Source organism: Bicyclus anynana, chromosome 26, assembly GCF_947172395.1.
Source record: "Bicyclus anynana chromosome 26, ilBicAnyn1.1, whole genome shotgun sequence".
NCBI lineage: Eukaryota > Metazoa > Arthropoda > Insecta > Lepidoptera > Nymphalidae > Bicyclus > Bicyclus anynana.
Genome location: NC_069108.1, coordinates 5,747,556 through 5,769,710, shown reverse-complemented (window position 1 = coordinate 5,769,710; position 22,155 = coordinate 5,747,556). Strand labels below are relative to the sequence as shown.

The 22,155-nt window shown below is 38.6% G+C and overlaps 2 protein-coding genes across 2 annotated transcripts; one reads left to right on the top strand and one right to left on the bottom strand.

Annotated features, from left to right (window-relative positions):
• The first annotated feature begins 1,928 nt into the window (after nt 1–1,928).
• Nucleotides 1,929–13,804, top strand: LOC112044881 (uncharacterized). The gene is made up of 8 exons (XM_024080873.2): nt 1,929–2,081; nt 5,166–5,356; nt 6,499–6,650; nt 7,145–7,287; nt 7,605–7,723; nt 9,703–9,837; nt 10,884–11,048; nt 11,770–13,804. The coding sequence occupies exons 1-8, from the start codon at nt 2,006–2,008 to the stop codon at nt 12,010–12,012; spliced, it is 1,224 nt and encodes a 407-aa protein (XP_023936641.2). The 5' UTR covers nt 1,929–2,005; the 3' UTR covers nt 12,013–13,804.
• LOC112056210 (syndetin) lies at nt 13,721–21,601 on the bottom strand. Its single transcript, XM_024096595.2, has 4 exons — nt 21,460–21,601; nt 19,565–19,651; nt 18,323–18,463; nt 13,721–17,729 (listed from the first exon to the last, which is right to left on the bottom strand). The coding sequence occupies exons 2-4, from the start codon at nt 19,637–19,639 to the stop codon at nt 15,264–15,266; spliced, it is 2,682 nt and encodes an 893-aa protein (XP_023952363.2). The 5' UTR covers nt 19,640–19,651; nt 21,460–21,601; the 3' UTR covers nt 13,721–15,263.
• Nucleotides 21,602–22,155: the final 554 nt, after the last annotated feature.

Below are 22,155 nucleotides of genomic sequence, written 5' to 3'. Positions count from 1 at the left end.
GAGGAAGACCATTATATAGATGGAGAGACGACCTAGTAAAGGGCCCTACATGGCACCAAAAGACAAATCAAAAACTGTGGAAGAGTTTGGGGGAGGCCCTTGCCCGGAAATAGGATGGGTTATAAATAAAAATATATATATTTATATAAATATACATATATAATAATAGTAATAATAAATAAATAAGTATGTTTGTATGCTCCACAGTAGCGTCTAAACTACTGAATCGATTTTAACGAATGAGGTGTCAAAAGATTTGTAATAATGGCCCGGGTGACATGGGCTATTTAAATTTTATCAAAATTTTCATACGACGGAATTTAAACCTCAGATTCTAACCTCGAAAAAAATTTAGTGGGATATCATATCATGCCATGTTTCGATTTCTGTTGTACACGGTAATTACAGAATACTATGATGTAGTTATTGCACGGCTAAAGTGTTTTTCAGATAGCATGGGTACGGTGACAGTCGTCTGTATGACGTTCGTAATACGTACTATTATCGTGAATCTCTCTAACTTTCAAGAGTTAAACGAACTGTCACAGCACTATCCTGCATAAAACGAAATGTAGTGTTTAAATGCCTGATGGAGGAACGGAAAAGTATTAAATAAAAAACAAAGTTTTGAAAATATAACCGGACTACGTCCTCGTCTAATAAGGACGATTCGATGTTTGAATGTTTTCATACTGTGACATTCGCGTAACCGTTAACGCGAATTTCTAAGAAATTGAAACAGCGCCATCTAGTGGCAATACTGCACAACAGTTTCAATTTCTTACAAATTCGCGATTACGATTACGCGATAAAACATAGTATGAAAACCAAAGAGTATATTAAGTATATAGGAATACAAAAACATTGTCAACTGCCTCTAGGCACACTGATAGTAATCGAGATGTGTTACTAATTTATGTACCTATTCGTATCTATAAAAATGGGGACGAGTTGTTAATCCTAGTTACAAATTGGTTACGACATAGATAAAGTAGGTATTGATTGTCGTATAGTACTAATAGCCTACCAGAGTTTTATTTCTGATTGTGTAAGGCTCCTCAATGCAGTGCCGGATTTACAAATTTGCTGCCGCTATCCTATTTTTTGCCGCCCTTTCTATTTCTAGTTACCAGTAAACCTAATTCGCAAGAATATTAATTAATTACATTTAATTCTTTTTGTATAGGCAATGCTAGCTGATACCGCGCGGTTTCACTTTAGGAATACTGGGATAATTTAAAGCGTATAGCCTTCCTCAAAAAATGCTATCTAACACTTAAAGAATTTTTCAAATCGGACTAGTAGTTCCCGAGATTAGTGCGTTCAATCAAACAAACAAACAAACAAACAAACGAACGAACAAACAAAGAAACTCTTCGTAATATTTATTAAACTTAACTAACCTACTGCACAATACGTAGTACGTACCTACAGTAGGATTAAAATATTAAAATTATCCTTAAATATAAGTTTTTTCAATGTATAAGCAATGCTTAGACCATTAAATAAATGGTCTAAGAAGCAATGTAATGTTGTTTTTCATTATTTCTGTCAGATATTTTTGGGTCAAATTTGCCGCCCCCAAAAAAATGCTGCCCTAAGCTACAGCCTACTTAGCCTGCTGGTAAATCCACCACTGTCTACCAGAGTTTATTTCTGATTGTGTAAGTCTCGTAGGCTCCTTAATGGGACCTCAGCTGCGTTACCAGGGGTTTTGGGAGAGCACAGAAGCATCACATGATAGGGCCCGAAGGCAGGCCGACCGACTCTCTTCTCTGAGACTCGGACCTCGGGGTAGAGGACCGTTCTAGAAGGGTATTTTGTTCTGAGTATTTATGGTTAACTAGTCTACCAGAGTTTGTTCTACCTGGTACCATTACGATTGTGTTAATTCTAAACAAATATTAAACTAGAGAGCAAATAGTAGGGGATTTCCACCGTTATATTATCGTCGATATTACCTAAACCCACGCGATGTTCAGTTCAGTTTATACACGAGAGCATTATGAGCAAGTTTAATGTGCAGTTAGCTTTTATTATATTTTTTTTCGTTCTGAAACTGTGCAACGAGGTCGATGGCGGTAAGGTTTTAATTCATTTTTTTAACTGCACACCTAACTCTTTGTTTGTCTGTGACGCGGCCATTAAGGATTATGGAATTAGATCGCTGTTCTATATTTAAAATTACGTGTCTACGATCCTAACTGTGGAATAAATTATGTACTTAATTGATTACTATGATTTGTTATTTAATAGGTTTTTCTTTTGTCTAATATTTTTTGTTTACTAATTAGGACTTATTTATGGTTATTAAGATAGATAATTGCCTTGTTTTCGCGTGTTTTGTACACTAATTAATTTGCTTAGTAGGTAGGTATCTGGGTGGTAGAGTTTCCTTCGGAAAAAATTTTCAAGATTGTATTTTAAAAAACCCTTGACTAATTAATTATTATTATTGTCTTGAAAACCGTGAAGCTTATCTAAACCACTGTATCTGCATCGCTTTGTTCCGGTCTGAAGATACTTGTGTACCTACATAGGTTGCCTGTACCTTTGTAGGTACACAAGTAATTTGCCTGTACCTACATAGGTACAGCCACATTAAATTAAATTTTCATTTAATTTTCTTTTCATTTCTATTTGTGTCACAGGCCATCTGCTTGTTGCGACAACTACTCATCAAAACCAAATTCGGCTCACTATTGAGCACGAGTCTCCTCTCAGAAAGAGATAAATTAGGCTAATAGTCCTCCAGGAACTATTAGGCTACGGGGCGGCGGTTCTTAAACGTTGATATGATAATAAGTAATTAAAATATTGTATAGTTTTGTAATTAAATGCGTAAATGCGTGAATGATGCAAAAGGAAACTACAATTCCATTTAGATATGTGTTAATCACAGATTAAAGAATGATACAGAATGAGTCTACAAGCAGCGCAGTAGGGCCGGTGAAACCCATATAAAATGTCACGTGTCTCTGACATCCGCGTATAAACTTTTTTTATAATTTGTATTTCAAGATTTAACACTAACAACAATTACGTAAATTAATATCATAATCAATAATTACCAATAAAAAATACACCATTTTATTTCTTTACTTTTTGTGAACATTTTTTAAAATATATATTTATAAACATATGACGCCATTTTTCTTGAATAATGTTGAAAATTACTGAAGCGACGCTTTGTGTCGTATTGACTCGAGAATGTATTCGTTTTTCAATTTGTATTTAGAATCCCTGCCGTGTTTCGTGCGCTCTATCTACCTATTATTCTTTAATCTGTGGTGTTCATGTTATTGTTATGTATCACAATACCTTTTGTTCCACGTGAACTATTATTATTATAATACATATATAATATGTAATATTCCTCGGACGCGTACTAAGCGGTTTAGTTCCTCTTTTCCTATACGCACTGCAAAGATGTGAAAAGCTCTTCCAGCTTAAATTTTCCCCACCTACAATATGGGTATCAATTAAAAGAGTGAATAGGCATCTTCTAGGCAAGCGCGTTCCACCACAGGCTGCATCGTTACCATCAGGCATGATTGCAGCTTAGCGCTTGTTTATACAAAATTAAAAAAAAAAACATCAATATCACAGAATATTATAATTAATCTGTAGGTAATATAGGGTTGTAATAAACCAGAAAATGTATAATTAAATGGGATTAAATTATGATAGAGACGTGATAGTCCAATGGAAATGACCTCTGCCTTCGATTCTGAGGGCGTAAGTCGAATCCGGTCCGGGGCATGCACCTCCAACTTTTCATTTATGTGCAAACAATTTTAAGAAATTAAATATCACTTGTCTCAAACGGTGAAGGAAAAACATCGTGAGGAAACCTGCATACCTGAGAATTTTCTTAATTCTCTGCGTGTCTGAAGTCTGCCAATCCACACTGGGCCAGCGTGGTGGACTATTGGCCTGACACCTCTCTTTCTGAGAGGAGACTCGTGCTCAACTGTGAGCCGGGTATGGGTTGTTAATGAAAATGATGATCAATGATAGTTTGTCCAGGAGATTTTTAGGTAATCTACTCGCAATGTATTTTTTAACGTAGGTACTTTAATAAAACACTTTTCATCAATTAAACAGATGGGTGGAGGTCGTTTCTAATTCGGATCTTCCTACTAATATTATAAACGCGAAAGTTTGTATAGATGTGTGTTTGTTTGGACGTTTGTTACTCTTTAACGCCGCTACTACTGAAGCGATTTGGCTAAAATTTGGAATGAAAATAGATGTTACTCTGTATTAACACATAGGCTACTTTTTATCCCAAAAAATCCATGGATTTCCGAGATTTGCGAATATTGATGATTTTGATGGAATTAATGTTTGTTACCCAAACACCGTTTTGAGTTTTAAAATTTCCAAAATCACATTATATTTCGTATTTTTCTCATGATTTATGCACATACATATAAATGCAAAAGGTTCATGACGAAATCTCGAAAACCGCTTGAATGTACAGGGCTGAAATTTGGCAGGGAGGTAATTCATAGTTAGTAGGTATCTACTAAGAACGGATTTTGCGCTGAACTAAAGAGGTCTAAGGGCGGACGAAGTCGCGGGCATCCGCTAGTACCTTTTGTTTAAATTAAAACTGATATGATTCTGTTCAATGCAGATTTAAATTGTGTTTATTTTAAACTAATGATATAAGCCTACATTTTATTATTAAAAAATCATTATCATTATCAACCCATATTCGGCTCACTGCTGAGCTCGAGTCTCGTCTCAGAACGAGAGGGGATAGGCGAATAGTCCACCACGCTGGCCCAATGCGGATTGGCAGACTTGACACCCGCAGATAATTAAGAAAATTCTCTGGTATATTCCTCACGATGTTTTCCTTCACCGTTTGAGACACGTGATATTAAATTTCTTAAAAAAAGAATTTTCAAAATCGGTCCACAAATGACGGAATTATCGCTGGACATACATAAAAATAAAAATAAAAAAAAAAACATACATACAGCTGAACGTAGAACCCCCTCCTTTTTGGAAGTTGGTTAAAAATGCACACAACTGAAAAGTTGGAGGTGCATGCCCCGGACCGGATTCGAACCCACACCCTCCGGAATCGAAGGCAGAGATCATATCCACTGGGCTATCACGCCTATTAAAAAATACTTGATGTATATTTCCAGGTTGTAATATCACATTAAAAAATGACTTCGGCAACCCTTCGCCGGTGTATCTGCATAACGGTGCATTTTTGGCGCCAAACGCATCGACGGGCGCCATCTTGCTGCGACGTTCGGAAACGCTGGAGATAGCGTGCCCGGGTGACAAGAAGTTTGTCGTCTTGGGAAATATCACCACGGAGTATGATCTATTTGTAAGTTACCATTCTTTTATATTTTAACCGACTTCAAAAAAAGGAGGAGGTTATTAATCTTTTTTTTATTTTTTATGTATGTTCTCCGATTATTTTACATCTTTATTTAACCATCAATTTATTTATTATCTAGCGGACGCTCGCTACATTGTGACGCGTAAAATTCAGTATTTCACAAATCCCGGTGGCATCACAAATTTATCCTGGATAAAAAGTAGCATTTAAGTTGTCCAATAACCTCCTCTATTTTATAGTGGAAGCTTCATTATAATCGGTCCAGCCGTTCCAAAGATAAGCTCCGACAAACAGACAGACATAAACATTGTAAAAAAGCTTGTTAGTGCTTAGGTATCTTGTAACTTTAAGCACTTGAGAAAACACAATTATTTTGATATCACGGTGAAACACTTCTAAATGTGTATTGATGATGTATACATAATATATTTAAGGAAAATCGTTAAATTAGGGTGGCGTCACATTAGCATAATATTTACCCACTGCGAGGTATATATACTTTATCGAGTATTTTGAGATACTTGAGATTTTGTTTATCTTCTGTTAGTAGATAGTAGGTACTTAAAGTCCGGCCGCTCAGAGGTTGCGATCCTGACAGGTTGTGATCGAAAGGGCGATGTAACATGAGAGAGGGAGACAATTAATTAATTGAAATTGTTTGTCCCATTAGCTGGGCTTTAGTCACGAAAAAAATAAATCCGTACCTAATACCTATTTATCTTATCAACAATCTAACCTTGCCTATAATTAAGCTAGCGCCATTTCATATTGTATTTATTATCTGGTTTTTTTTTATTCTGTCTTACGTCTACGCAAAGAGTACCTAAATTAATATAAAGGGTAAAGAGAGCCAACTTCGCTTTTTTGTGTCATACTGTTCGCAGTAACGCCATCTATTAAATTACCCTCTGAACTAAGGTTATAAATATAAGCCTTAAAATAACGCAATATATGTATATATGGTCTATATATTAGTCCTTCCACTTACTTACCTCTTTAAGTAGGTACCCTCCTTATTAAATGGGTAAATACATTTTATTCTGTGTTACATGTAAAATCAGGGTAATGATTTTACCTCTTTAATTACCCTCCAATAATGGCTAAATACATCTTTTATCTCTTTCCAGTCTGTGAAGTGCGTGAAGGACACAACATTCCGAGCTACCAGTACCAGCTCTCCTTGGGTGGGTAACCTGAAGGACATACGATGCAACGCTCCTCCATGGTTCATGACAGAAGATACCGGGGCTAGATGCTCTGGAGCACATAACTTGTATAGGTAATGGAATACAATGAGGGTACTTACGCTAACTTATCCTAATAATACAGATCGTGCCCACGTGGAATGATGGCAAGAATACTGACTGCAGCGTCCTCTACGTGAAATATTCTTACAGGAAAAATCTTAATAGCAGCCTGGAGTTGGGAAGTTAGCGGTATTAGTACACCCTCGTGCATTAGGGGCGATGGTTTCTAAGAACCCGATTGCTATCGGGTTACCTTTTAAAAATCTTCAGTCAAAAACACATCCAGACTAAAAAACCACATGAACGGGTTACCTACGAGAAAATTGCATCACGTAAAGGTAAAACACCGTAAGGAAACCTGCATATCTGAAAATTTTCTTAATTCTTAACGTGTGTGAAGTTTTTTGCGGACAGAGCATGGGCCAGCACGGTGGACTATTGGCCTGACTCCTCTTAGTCTGAGAGGACAATCGTGCTTCACAGTGAGCCGAAAATGGGTTGCTAAGATAAGTTTTGTTCATTTTAGGATAGGATACAAGATACGCGGCAAATTCTATGACCTTTATGAAGCCTGTTTCGATAAGGCATTATTGCGTACAGTTTACGTCAAGGAACTGTTGGGGCCGGAGAGCAAATACATTGAGCTGGGAAGAAGGCCTTCATTTGTAGGTAAGTCTGAACTTTTGAATTATTAAATAGAAGCAGGCAGTACACCTGTAGCTATGTGGTACGTCAATTCTCTTTCTACAAACGCTAACGCTTCCAAATATAATTTTACTTTTTTAGAGTTTACTCCTTAAGACTCGATTTTTCATATATAACCCCCAGTATGGAAAAAATATGGTCAGTAAAATTCGATGAACGAATGACAGCGTTACATTTTTTGTGCGTAACCTATTCTGCGCACCTTTCATCGTGCGTTCATGTAGTGCCCCGTATTCTCACGTAGATTTACATGTAAATATGATTTAATCTATGTTTTACAGAGGGAGATATTTTCGGCAAGGTGCACATGTCAAGATTGTACAAAATGGAAAACCAAAAGCAAAGATTGAAAGAAATCCTTGGTGAAGGGATGGAGGACAAATATGTCACCAAAACACAAGTGAGTAAACCTACTAACAATTTAACTGTATCTACTGGACTTAGCTAATATATAGCTAATGGGCGAGGCACATAGACAAGACCCGATGGACGTTGGGGTCCCAAGGTGCTCGAATGGCAACCTCGCACTAGAAAGCGCAGTGTTGGTCGACCCCCCACTAGGTGGACTGACGCCATCAAGCTAGTCGCAGACATTCGCTGGATGCAGGCGGCTCAGTGTCGTGATGTTTGGAAGTCCCTACAAAAGGCCTATGTCCTGCAGTGGACGTCCATCGGCCGATATCATGATGATGATAATAAAGCTAATGACAGAAGGGCTGAATATATTTTTATCGTCAGACGAATATCTTAACTGTGGGTCCATCGTGTAATAGAGGGAAAAATAACGGAGCCCGGGACTTGTGATCCGGGTATGGGGTTATGATTGAGGAGATCCTTTATCTATATATATATTTATTACTAGCGGACGCCCGCGACTTCGTCCGCGTGAAAGTTTTGTAAACTTTCAACTACCCCTATTCTAACCTACCTCTACCCTAACCTACCCCTGCCCTACACTACCCCTACCCTACCCCTACCCTACCCCTACCCCTACCCTACCCCTACCCTACCCCTACCCTACCCCTACCCTACCCCTACCCTACCCCTACCCTACCCCTACCCTACCCCTACCCTACCCCTACCCTACCCCTACCCTACCCTACCCCTACCCTACTCATTAAGGCTGCACTTCTTTATTTATTCCTCCCACCGCGAGTCGCGTCGAGCGCGGCAACCGTTACACAAAAATAATCCATATAGCATGAATTAGTATTCACGCGCGATGGCTTAGCATATTTCTTGTATAACTTTGGGGTTTCTTTACCGATTTTTATAATTCTTTTTTTATTGAATAGGTAATAATGTTAACTTTCTTATTAGGGATCCGTGATGAGTGTTATAAACATAAGAGTAGATAAATATAATTAGAAATCTCCGAACTGCTAAGCTATCGGGAGTTAAAATATAGACATAGTTAAAAGATAGACATATATATGCTGTTGTTTTTTATAGATAATTTTAAGGAGAATATTTCCGTCATACATGATTTCTATGTAGCTTTAACCATTAAGGCTGTACACGCGACGGAAGCTTAAAAAATTGAGTAACTTCTCCCGTTTTCTCAACATTTCTCTTCACTGCTCTGCTCCTATTGATCGTAGCGTAATGAAAAGTATACTATAACCTGCCCAGGAGTATGTAGAATAATTGTACCAAGTTTCGTTAAAATCCGTCCAGTAGTTTTTGTTTCTATAAAGAACATACAGACAGACAGACAGACAGACAGACAGACAGACAGACAGACAGACAAAAATTTTACTGATTGCATTTTTGGCATCAGTATCGATCACTAATCACCCCCTGATAGTTATTTTGGAAATATATTTCATGTACAGAATTGACCTCTCTACAGATTTATTATAAGTATAGATAAGTATAAATATAGATAAATTTTCTAGATAAAGGATAAAGTAGAGAGGTCAATTCTGTACATGAAATATATTTCCAAAATATTGATCAGGGGGTGATTAATACTGATGCCAAAATTGCAATCAGTAAAATTTTTATCTGTCTGTCTGTATGTTCGTTAAATAAACAAAAACTACTCGACGGATTTTAACGAAACTTGGTACAGTATACTTTTCATCACGCTACGATCAATAGGAGCAGAGCAGTGAGGGGAAATGTTGGGAAAACGGGTGAAGTTACTCCATTTTTACAGCGATACTACTGTAAGGGCTGGATTAAAGAGTTCTAAGAGCGGACAAAGTAGCGGGCGTCTGCTAATAAAATAATAACACTCACTTCCACTTAAGTTGTCACCCTTCCCAACTTATGATCCTAATATAGCAGCTTTAGATGACCGTTATATGACTGGTATGCCTTTCTTGTATATATGTCTTTTGTGCTTTCACTATACTCCATATTTTTTTTATTTAGTTCCTAAACCGCGGTCACCTAGCGCCGCGAGCGGACTTTCCATTGCGCGCGCAGCAGCGGGCGTCGTTCCATTACATCAACAGCGCGCCGCAATGGATGCGAGGCAACGCGGGCGACTGGGCCGCTCTAGAAGACGTGAGTACAATCCAGGGGCGTAGCTACCGCAGTGACAACCGTATCCTTGATACATGGCTCCTAGACTACAGGGATCCCTTACGTGTGAAAGTAAAAATTAGTAAAATTTAATCCACAATCTCAAATCTGGTGCTTCCCGAAAAAAACATATTATAAAAAAACTAAAGTTTTTTTTTCGAGGGCGTGCGCCCATAAGTTGGAAATATCGTATATAGGTACAAAACCCAGTAAAGGGGTTCCAACTCAGAATAATGCTACATTCTCTTTAAATAAAAAGAGCATGCAGCGCTGGTTTTCATTTGGAGCCGTTGACCAGGTGCCGCCACAAACACAGCACACAACAACCTTATTGACTAAAATAAACAATAATAATAACTTAAACATAAAATAATACATTACATTTAATTAAAATTAAAAATGGAAAAACAAACGCAATTCTTATACAGTTATTTACCTTTAAGGAGAAAAACTCCACATAATGTTGGAATTTGATCTGCTTTTCAAGTAGAAATGCGAATTTAGACTTAAGAGCGCGCAGCGTCGGTACGATATGGATAAAATTCGAAGCGCAAACGAGACGCCGAATTATGACTTTCACGTGAGTGAAAAGCACGGAGCGATTGACGTGCGACGCAAATTTTATGACGTGAGCGCCAAAACCATTTTTACCTAATTGCAAGTAAATTAAACAACATAACGAAAAACAAAATGGCAATGTTCAAGATATATACCTAATTTTCTATATAAAACAAAAATTTAAGAAAATAAGTTTGCTTTTCCTGAGATTGAAAGCAAAATGTGAGCAAAACATGTATTTTTCAAAAAAATATACTATCGAGAAAAGTTTTACAAATTGTTTATTTTGTATAGTCATAAAGAAAGTTAACACTTTGAAATATCATTTACCCAAATATCAGGCTCCTAACTTTTCCAGAATCTGAGATCCAGAACCATTTGTAACCACCAAATTACATATTGCACACTCTTAAGATTTTTCAATTTTGGGGCTCGGATTCTAGTTTGTAATAAAGTGCTCGTGGTCACAGGCTCTCCGGCGTCGTGTGCACGCGAACGGCGCGCGCGTGGTCGTGTACACGGGCGCGGCCGGCGTGTGCACGCTGGCGGACAGCCGCGACGTGCAGCGGCCGCTCTATCTGCACGTCGATGAGAACAACAATGGCGTCGTGCCTGTGCCTTTGTATTTCTACAAGGTAACTTTGAATTTTTTAAACTTCTTTACGTACGCTGGACTTGGGTAGTAAGCTGGCCGATGTGTTGTTTAATCAAAAAGCGCCATTGCTGGTGAATGGGTTAGGATTTGTAATCGGACGACGGGTGCGTGTTGCCAGTATTATCCGAGACTTGATCGCTAACCTCAGTCACGCAGCGAGCGATGGAACGAGCTATGTTATGAGTATCTCGGCGTGATCGAATCAGAAATGAGGAGATCCGCAAAAAAACCCAAGTCACTGACATAGCTTAACGAGTTGCGAAGCTGAAGTGGCAATGGGCGGGGCACATAGTTCGATGGACGTTGGGCTCCCAAAGTGCTGGAATGGCGACCCCGCACTAGTAAGCGCAGTGTTGGCCGACCCCCCACCAGGTGGACTGACGACATCAAGCGAGTGGCAGGGATTCGCTGGATGCAGGCGCTCAGTATCGTGATGATTGGAAGTCCCTACAAAAGGCCTATGTCCTGCAGTAGACGTGCATCGGCTGATATGATGATGATGTATGCTGCCATCTACAGGCATAGTGAGACAATATTTGTTGTTTTTAATTACCAGTAGATGGCGTACTTAGAGAACTTTGAAACAATCCCTTTTTGAAATTTCGATTCTGCTCTGTAGTAAACCTTTTAAGCTAATCTAATTTAAGCTACTTTCACAATAAATAACATAACTTGATATGGATTTAAATACTTGTTCTCAGGTAGTACACGACGCTGCAAAGCACACCGCAGTGGCATTCATATCAATAAACTCTTCTTATTACAACAGCAGCATGATACAGAAGCTCGCCTTTTGCAGCGACATCTGTGAACAAAACCCGCAGTTCGCGTGGCTAAGATGGCGGCCTAAAGACGGCACGCATAGCTTTTGCTGTACATACGATGATTTTGTGAAAAATATCCACGATTTACCTAAACTCAATATTAAAGGCTTATTTTATTAATGTTCTTTGTGACGACAAGACAGATTCGTGATTTTCTATATGATGACAGTTCGTCAATCTATGAATAGTCGGATGCAATAGTTTGCAGATGATATTTCCGAACATCGTACGTTAAGCTGCACAATATAAGATTTTAGGTATCCCCGATTACGCAGGGCGCGGCGTCAGGGTATCAGGCATCACCCTGCGCGCTTCTTACCCACCCGAAGTCGCCTCGAGTGTCTTTTTGTACCTGCACCTTATTTCGGAGATGTCATAAAAATTGCATCCGACTATACCATAGATAGGTAGGTATAGTAGGCAATTATGGTATTATGGAGCTGGGATCATGGTAAGTTTAGGAGATAGCACATAGAAAACACTGCAAAGTAATTTAGTGCGTCTTCTTTAGTGATAGGTAAATAAATTATTGAAAGACAAATAATTCTACATATAGATATGAATAACTCTTCATATTGCAACAGCAGCATGATACCCAAGTTGACATTTGCAGCGACATCTATGAACAGACCCCGCAGTTCATGTGGCATGGCGGCCTTAGACCATTAGTTATTAATAGTCTAAGATGGCGGCCTTAAGATGGCACGCATAGACTCCGCGCCACGAAAGAAGTCCCGCTGCTAATATCTGCACTAAAATTGACAGCACCTTGCACAAATGACTATATGACAGCCATTACAAAACGATTTTACGTGCCAGTAAGACATTAGCCCTGCGTCTATGGGATTTGTTTTGTGGCGCGGGGTAAAGCTTCTGCTTGATGACATGACACCATGATTTTGTAAAAAACATCCATGATTTACATACACTTAACTCTTATGATCCTTACATCGATCTCCTATTAAGAAGTGGATGCACAATCTGCGACCAAAAAACGTCCCCACTCAATGAGTGCCAAACACAACTTTTTGGCACTCTATTCAAGTAGTCGCATTTGAAATTGGGATTTTATTGAATATTGGACTATATTTAAAAGCCTTTAGGTATAATTTTCTTTACCAATAATTCTAAAACTGTCAAAGCAAAATTGGCCAGTTTTTAAGTCAAATTATCTACACGATTTTGCGTCCTTTTAATAAAAGAGATCAATGGATCATTATTAATTATAATCTTTTCTTATTTAAAACTGAATTTTGGTTTAGAACTAGTAAACGCAACGCGGTTTCACCCACATAGTTCGCGTTGAGAGAATACAAGGATTAAAATATAGCCACAAATACCGTGGCCTTCTAATTTCTACTGGTAAAAGAATTTTCAAAATCGGTTTAGTAGATCTACCCCCTACAATACAACAAACTATAGCTTGGCAAATTCTTTCGTAACACTACCGATGGCCCGCGCGCACGTTTTCATACCGTTCGACTTCACTCCCGCGCAGTCCTTCCCCTATCGCCCGCATATCATGAGAGTGTCATGAACAAATTTGCCAATCTATACTCTTTATTTAGTAGGTACTAGCGGACGCCCGCGACTTCGTCCGCGTGGAATTTGATGTAAACTTTCAACTACTCCTACCCAACTCTACCCCTACCCCTACCTTTTCCTGAATTTTCTTTGCTATAAACCTCACGGAGCCCGAGACCTTTCCAACGAATGCAAAACCGTGAAAATCGGTTCGTGCGTTCTGGAGTTATAGCGTCAGGAAAGAAAACCCGACTTATTTTTATATAGTAGATAACTATTAAATAAATAATTAAAAAAAAACAAATAATTGTACATATAGTTTATTAGCTTATTTACAAAACATGATATAACTTTATTTATAAATAATAAAATAAAAACTATCACTTAACTTGTCTTTTCATTTGAGATTACATATCCTTATCTATACAAGCGATGTATATTACATATTATTAAAATATAGGTAGGTATATTATTATACAAGTTAACTGCCATGTCACAGAATAAAGATCATACAGAATGAGTCATACAAGCAGCGTGGTGAAGCCGGTGAAACCCATAAAAAACGTCACGCGTCTACTTGAGATCCGCATATACAAACTTTTTTAATATTTTGTATTTCAAAATTTAACACTAACAACTATTACGTAAATTAATATAATAATCAATAAAAAAATACTCCATCTTATTTCTCTTTTTGTTAGTTTTGTGAACAGTTTTTAAAATATTTAAAAAAACACAAGACGCCATTTTTCTTGAATAATATTGAAAATTACTGATACGACGATTCGTGACTCGAGAATGTATTCGTTTTAAAATTTTGTATTTGGAGCGGCTACGACACCTTCTTGTTCCGTTTGCTCTATCTGCCTATTATTGATTATCTGTCTATATTAATCTGTGTGCCATGTACACAAGTATCGGCGTGTAAGTCTTTTTTTTAAAGTTAAATCTCACCTGATGATAAGTGACAATGCAGTCTAAGATGGAAGGCTTATTTGGGAGAAATACAACTTTATTCTACACGTACCTCTTGATAGTTTCCACGCAGTGTCGTACTGGTACGCTAAATTGCTTGGTGACGTCTTTGTCAGTAGGATGGTTAACTATAGCTTGGCAACTTCGTTCGTAACACTTCCGATGGTCCGCGCGGGCCGGGGGGATCGTGTAGCGATGAATGAAAACCCACAACTGATGCACCTCACTTCCCTGCACGCACGATTTCACACCCGCAGTCTTTCCCCCCCTTCGCCTGTATATCATGGGAGTGTTATCAACGAATTTGCCAGAGTATAACCACAGCCGATGTTTACTAATAAACTAAAAGACAAGCTGTCTTGCCTTAAATAAATATTATTTTTAAGTACTTTTATTAGTATAGAGTAAAAATTCAAGCACGGTTTGAGGACCATCTGATGGGGGTTTCACTAATTTGGTCTTTATTAACAACCTATTAAAATAGACATCCCATCGACTGAGAAATGTAATTTAGAGTCCTTTTCACGAAATAAGTCCCGCGACTTAAACCTGAATTAAATTAACAGCACCTTACACAAATGACAGTCCGCCATTACTAAATGACAATGCGCGCCATTAAGACATTAGTGCCGCGTCTGGAGGACTTCTTTCATGAAAAGGACTTTTTATACTGTTGGATATCCACGCAGGGTTGTCAGTAGACACCGGATGTCATTTTTTACATCTCAATGTCAACGAAGATACGTCAAAGTTAGTGAATAATGGTGAAAGGCGATCTGTTGGATCCACTTAAACTGTATTTCGAAATGTATCTACCATAAAGCCTCTAATACATTGATTTAAAAAAAAAAACGGATGCTTAAAATATATTTTCAACTACCCGCATCTCTGCATTCAATAATAGCTGTCAATGCTTGTCTATCCCTTTTGTTTTCGCACGCACAACTGACGAGCGCTAGCAAATGCTTGTTAGAATACTCGGTACGATCTCGTACGAAGATTTCCAACTCGTTTCGCGGCAAGTAATACGCTTTCACGTATTTATCCACGTAATCTTGGTAGGGGACAGGTTTTAAACCGGATATTTTCTCCAATTTGACGAACAACTGCCTATAATCCAGCTGCATCAGACCCCTACCACCGTTCGAACATTTCGTCGCATTCGAAAACCCTTCGACTAACAAATGGACGACGAATTTCGACACCATACCCCACACTGATTGCACTACCCTCATATTTAAAGTCACCCTCGTCGCCACGTTTTCTAAACGCAACGCAAACACTTGGATCTTCCGTATTATCATGTCTACGTAGGGGCTGTGTTCCACTGCTACGTTTTTGACATCCCATCGCACTTGAGACATGGCTATCAAAGCTGATCTGGCATCCACAGCTTTAGACGCAGAACACATATACACTGGCATTCTCAAATCTTCTACAACCATTAATGTGTTATCCCTAAAATGTTCCAGAATCATCTGTTGGTGGGACGCCACTATAGATTCTAAATAAGGTTGCAGTAATTCGAACTGTTTTGCCAAAAATATAACACTTTCCACACCCACTATTCTTTCGCTTAAACCATGTAGATTAGCTTCAGAAATCATGTCTAAATGTTCAGGATTACTCGGGCATTCGAATTTAGTATCGTCCCCACCATTAATGCTATTGGATATCCTTTTCAAAACTAAATTCAACTTTGTACTGTATAAAGTCGACGATGCCACATCTAAATCTGAGGTGAAAAATATGTGAACGGCGTAAAAATAGTAATCGAATAGCTGATTCATTAACATGATGACTTCTAACGAAATTTGCGGCAAATATCTACATATTTGTAGGTATTGCCCGCAATTCCTGAGCACAGACAACGTTGTGTTAGTGACTATGACGCTTTCCTTAATTTTCGACGGACTGCTCTGGATGTCGTTCGAAAAGTCCTGGACGTCTGTATCTTCGACGAAATCTCGTCGCAACTCATCCGGTTCGTCGTCGGATTCGTCGCTGCCTTCCGACTCTGGTTCTAAACCGAATATATCGTCGTTAGTTACGTTTGCGTTGCGAAAAATTTCGAAAGGCGTTTTCGATGTTTTTTCCGTAAAATACTTTGATATGTAAACGCTGTCGTCTTGGGAAGGGACTGAAGACGTCGCTTCTGATTGGGGTCCTTTGACTATATCAGATTTGGGGTTCAAATACTTTCTAAACTGTTTAAACTCTTGCAAGTTTAGGACATTGAAGGTAGCTTTGACCGGACATTGTTCCCATCCTTCGTTTTCCAAAAACAGTTTTAGCTCCTCCATTCGGCCTCTGTGATAGTTCTTTATGTATGACACAGATTGGGTCTTTATGAAATCCTGCAGCAAATCTGACGTGTCCCCGCAAAATATCTCCGCAACTTGCGTCAACTTCCTCAGAATACCCAACATTTGAATAAATTTCTCAAACTGAAACTCTTCAAGACCGGAACTTTTTAAGAATATCGACACTTTGGCCTGTACGTCGTGCCATATCCTTATCAAACCGGCTTTTAATTTTTGCTTTATGTATTCGCGGCTGACATTTTTCTCGATGTCGAAAACGCTGGAGCTCGGCTGTATTTCCTCATTCTTTAAATGCCAATTCACCAAGAGATAGTAGCTGCGCATTACTCGGAATAGATTCTCGCATAGATTTAAGAGACACATGGGTGCTTTGTTTGTGGGGACCGATTGACACATCTCTTGGAATTTCAGTTCTATAGTATACTCATTTAGGAAAGGTTTGACAGCTTCTATAGCCGATTCGTTGACTGCAGAGGAATAATGCATGTGCAATTGCTCCATCGCAGCCTGAGTCTTCCCCAACAAATCGTAGGCTTTCTTCAACTTTTTAAAGACATCCTCGTCGAAATTATGACATATACTAGCTAGCACTGAATCCAGCTTTTCCTCTGTCATATCCAAAGTGTCCTGTAACCTTGTACTCAAATCTGCTATGCAAGTATATTCCTTGTTATTCGCAGCTGCCTTTTTGCTTTTCAAAATGAGGTCAATGGCTTCGAAGTATTCTTTTTTGGATAGTAAATCTGCAACATCTTTCTCAACGCTCCTTAAACTTCTCAGTAATTCTAAAGATTTGAGCACTGATTTGATTATCTGTCTTTTTCTAACGTTAGCGAGTATGACAAAGGTGGATATAGTGAGGTGGTTTGACGCTGTTTTTAACTGTTCGCGCGCTTCTCTGCAAGTTTGTAACGTTTGTGCGAGTTGTTCCCGAATGTTCTGGATTTCTGCGAACTCTCTGTCGCAGTTGTCTCGTTGTTGGGAGATGAGATGGAGAGCTTTCCCTGACACCACCTATTAAAAAAAGAAGGTTTTACAAACAATCTTTAAGCTATTATAAATATCTAGCAAATATTAAGTGTCTCTACTTCTATCTATATTGTTCTAAGAGTCGTATCATAATTTTATCCAATAGTAGATGAACCATTTCTTAGAAGAAAGCTCAGAGTCATACGGCGATGGAGCGAGTTTTGCTAGGAGTTTCTCAGCGTGATTAAATCAGAAATGAGAAGATTCGCAGAAGAACCAAAGTCACAGACATAGCTCAAAGAGTCGCGAATCTTGTGGCAATGGGCGGGGCACATAGTTCTAAGAGCCGATGGACGTTGGTGTCCCAAGGTGCTGAAATGGCGACCCCGCACTACAAAGCGCCTGACGATACAGGCGGCTCAGGATCGTGATATTTGGAAGTCCCTACAATGTCCTGCAGTGGACGTCCATCGGCTGATGATGATGGTGATTATGATCATAAAGACGAACCTCCGCGGATTCACTTGCGTAGTTCAGAAACTACGCGAACTAAGTCACATCTTAGATGTACAGGACTTGAGGTCCAGTCCACCTCTCCTGGTCCAGATATATGGTATGGTGATGTAAGGTATGAGTACCTGCTGCTGCCGCTTCAGCTTGGTGAACATGCGGTGTATGGCGTCGCAGTCTGGCGGCGTGGGCGCGTGCTCCAGCGCGTAGCGCGCCGCGTCGAACTGTGCCGGCGGGGAGAAGTACACATGCTCTATCTCACGGAGCACCTTGAACCAATTTGTGGAACTAATGTCTAGTTCAGACTACTTTAGTCGAGTACAAACAATTTTTGGATTCACTGCCCAAAAATCGACTAAAATACTAAGTCTACTAGTCCGAACTAGGCATAATTCACAGTCAGTAAAACGGTGAAGGAAAAAAGTCGTCAGGAAACCTGCATAATGGATGATTTTCTTAATCTGTTTTCTCTACTCGTCCTAAATCGCTTTGCAGTACGTCTTTGTCGGTAGGGTGGTGACTAGCTGGCTGAAGCCTCCCACCAGCCAGCCCAGACAGGGATCAAACTTAGGACCTCCGTCTTGAAAAACAATCGCAACAAAAGCTTTATACTGGAGAAAATGTTTTAAAGGTTGAGTAGTTTTTGACTTAAATCATAACAAGCACATAAAAAATCAAATCTTACTTCTTTAAATAAAGTAATGTTTGTAGCCCAGTGGATATGACTTCTGCCTCTGATTCCAGAGGGTGTGGGTTAAAATCCAAACCAGAGCATACACCTACACCTTTTCAGTTGTGTGGATTTTAAGAAATTAAATATCACTTGTCTCAAATGGTGAAGGAAAAACGTAACCTGCATACCTGAGAATTATCTCAATTCTCTGCATTTTTTTTTTTTTTATTCTGTACTAGTTAGCCCTTGACTACAATCTCACCTGATGGTAAGTGATGATGCAGTCTAAGATGGAAGTGGGCTAGCTTGTTAGGAGGAGGATGAAAAGCCACACTCCTTTCGGTTTCTACACGACATCGACCGGAACGCTAAATCGCTTGGCGGTACGTCTTTGTCGGTAGGGTGGTAACTAGTCACGGCCGAAGCCTCCCACCAGCCAGACCTGGACAAATTAAGAAAACCTCAATCAGCCCTGCCGGGGATCGAACCCAGGACCTCCGTCTTGTAAGTCCACTGCGCATACCACTGCGCCACGGAGGCCGTCAAAAAATGTGTGAAGTCTGTCAATCCAAATCTTCCAATTTGTGGACTATTGGCCTAACCCCTCCCATTCTGAGAGGAGACTCGATCTCAGCAGTGAGTCGAATATGGGTTGATTATGATGATGATGGTGATGATAAAAGAAATGTACACACACCTCCAAATCAGCAGCAGATTGGGCTGCAGTCTCCGACCGTGAGTTGACTCCGGGAGGAGCGTGTCGGTTCTCCATGATCACTTACAACTGTAATACATTTTAAAAGCTTTAATTTTAGAATATATTGGTAAAAAAATTTTTAAAAGGTCCAGACATTACCCTCTACAATCTCACAAAATCAGTTTTACCTCTTTATAGATTTTTTACAGCACTGCAAAATGAAATTCATCATCTTTATGCTTCTACTGCTGGACAAAGGCTTTTTTAAGCAGCACCAGCCCTCTCTACCTCACACTCCACTTTCCCTTTGACTGATATAGTATGTTATAAGATCCTCGATTACAAGTGGTATTCATCATTTATGTTATTGTGGAGGGGACTTATCAGTGTTGGTATAAATAAGAGGGTATTTGATAATTTGAGTTCAGTTGTTTGTTAGGCAGCGTGGACACTGTCACGCTGCCAGTTGTCTTAGTAATTTTATGCAAAAACGTTTTGTTGTAATTATTGATCATAAATAGCTTAGTGTGGGCATGGAGAACATGTCGGCGAGTGTTTATGCATACTGAAAAGATCCTTTAAACCTGATTTTAAGGAGGTCACAAGTCCTGGGACCTGCTCAATGTGTTTCCTCTACCACAAAATTATGGGTCAATCAATGTCTCTGCTACACGACACATCACACATAGACTAGAAAAATGGAGCTGCTGGAAAGTAGGAGCTACTTTTTGGTCCATAACCCATAGTCCTTGGGGGAACTAAAGGGACTGAAGGGACATAATTATAATACTGCTGAATCAAAATGTGTCTGTCAAATTTTATTATAAAAATCAATATTTTTTCAATAAATCGCGATTGCTTTAAACATAGTTTTATTGATTAAATAAATTGTTACTAAACAAATCAAAATTTCTTTTTTTTTTTTTTTTTTGCATGGTTCGACACATATAATACTGCCTGCAAGGACTACGGGTAAGGGATGACAGGGAATAAACTGAACAAAAGGCTATTTTATTTTTTATTTCTTTTATTATAGTTTATACCCAATAGACTCCAAAAAGAAAATTAATTCTTTATTATTAAGTAAAATAGGTTATAATTTATTCTCTTATTTCTATGGGCACGATAAATATGCAGATGAACAGCAGGGTCCGCTTGGAATATTTGAAGTACAGTACTCTACAGTTTTATTTACATAGTTCCCATTCCAGTTAAAATATTGGGATAAAATATAGCCTATAACATTCACACACACACACACACACACAGGAATTTTGAAAATTGGTTCAGTAGATCCAGAGATAACCCCCTACAACACCACAAACTTTACCTCTTGGCTCTTTATAATATTAATACTAGTATCATCATCATCATCATTTTCAGTCTATAGACGTCCACTGCTGGACATAGGTCTCGAGCCACCAGCATCCAGCGGCTCCTTCAACCCGCTTGATATCCTCGGTCCACCTAGTGGTGGGTAGACCAACACTGTGCTTTCCGGTGCTGGGTCACCATTCCAGCAGTTTGGGACCACAATATTAGTATTAATAAACTTGAAATCAACAACAGTATGTAGGCAGACTATGCTCTTGATTATACTGTTTGTTTTCACAATGTAATACATTAGGTCACGAAGATACTACAGTAGGTATAGACGCATTTTCAGGGACGTGTTAAACACGACACTAAGTAAGAAAATCAGAACATACAGTTGTATATAAGTACATTACTAGCAGCATATATATTTTACACACAATTGATATGTAAATTGCAACAGTAAACACATACCTATTATTGTAAATACAAACAATTAAAAGTTCTGTGAATTTTGCTGTCGTACCTACACATAGTTATAATGTTTAAGAAAATTCATAGTTATGGGATTTGAAGCTTACCTTTAAGTTTATAAATGTGCTATAAATTAAATAAACACTATATATAAAGGAGCAATATTCGTGGATTTTCAATTATTTTCTTTTCACCACTTTTTACAAACTCTTCCTGATTTTGCCACAGAAATACAGATACTGAATTCAAATTCGTGCTTGCCAATGTCATATGTCAATACAGATTAACTATGAAATACTACGTTTGCTTGCGGTTTGGTTTGTTTCTTAGACCATTGATAGAAAGGACCTGCCTTGTAAACCGTTACCCTTCAGTCAAAGATCAAGAATCAATGATCTAACGCGTTTATAAAAACTGTTGCTATAGAATCAATGTTTCATTATTGTAATCGTTTTCTTCGTGTAAAGAGCTCCCTAAAAATGCCGGTTTGTGTAGTTGAATGGCATAAAAAACGAATGGCCAAAAACTTGTAGTTTCGTAAGAGACGGAGTAACGTTTCATTTGAAAGTATTTAAACCATAATTTTATCTTTGTAATTTATAAAAAGAATCGATTCTTTTGACGAAACAGCCAAACATCGATCAGTAATCGAATATTCTATGTATTTAATCGGTGGATAGTCTAAGCAATGTGTTTGTTAGTCTGTGTAAAAATTACGCGTGTGAATATTATTATTATTAGTAGAATATTTTTAATGGTGTTAAATGTTTTCGATGTGTGAGTTTACCTCGTCCCCCTCAAAA

What these genes read in the sequence shown, in the direction of transcription:
- LOC112056210 (XM_024096595.2), bottom strand. Translation starts at nt 19,639, where the DNA reads ATGGAGAACCGACACGCTCCTCCCGGAGTCAACTCACGGTCGGAGACT. An exon ending in AATCTGCTGCTGATTTGGAG is followed by an intron (nt 18,464 to 19,564) that starts GTGTGTGTACAT and finishes AATTGGTTCAAG; the next exon opens with GTGCTCCGTGAGATAGAGCA. An exon ending in AGCTGAAGCGGCAGCAGCAG is followed by an intron (nt 17,730 to 18,322) that starts GTACTCATACCT and finishes TTTTTTTAATAG; the next exon opens with GTGGTGTCAGGGAAAGCTCT.
- LOC112044881 (XM_024080873.2), top strand. Translation starts at nt 2,006, where the DNA reads ATGAGCAAGTTTAATGTGCAGTTAGCTTTTATTATATTTTTTTTCGTT. An exon ending in CCACGGAGTATGATCTATTT is followed by an intron (nt 5,357 to 6,498) that starts GTAAGTTACCAT and finishes ATCTCTTTCCAG; the next exon opens with TCTGTGAAGTGCGTGAAGGA. An exon ending in GGAGCACATAACTTGTATAG is followed by an intron (nt 6,651 to 7,144) that starts GTAATGGAATAC and finishes TGTTCATTTTAG; the next exon opens with GATAGGATACAAGATACGCG.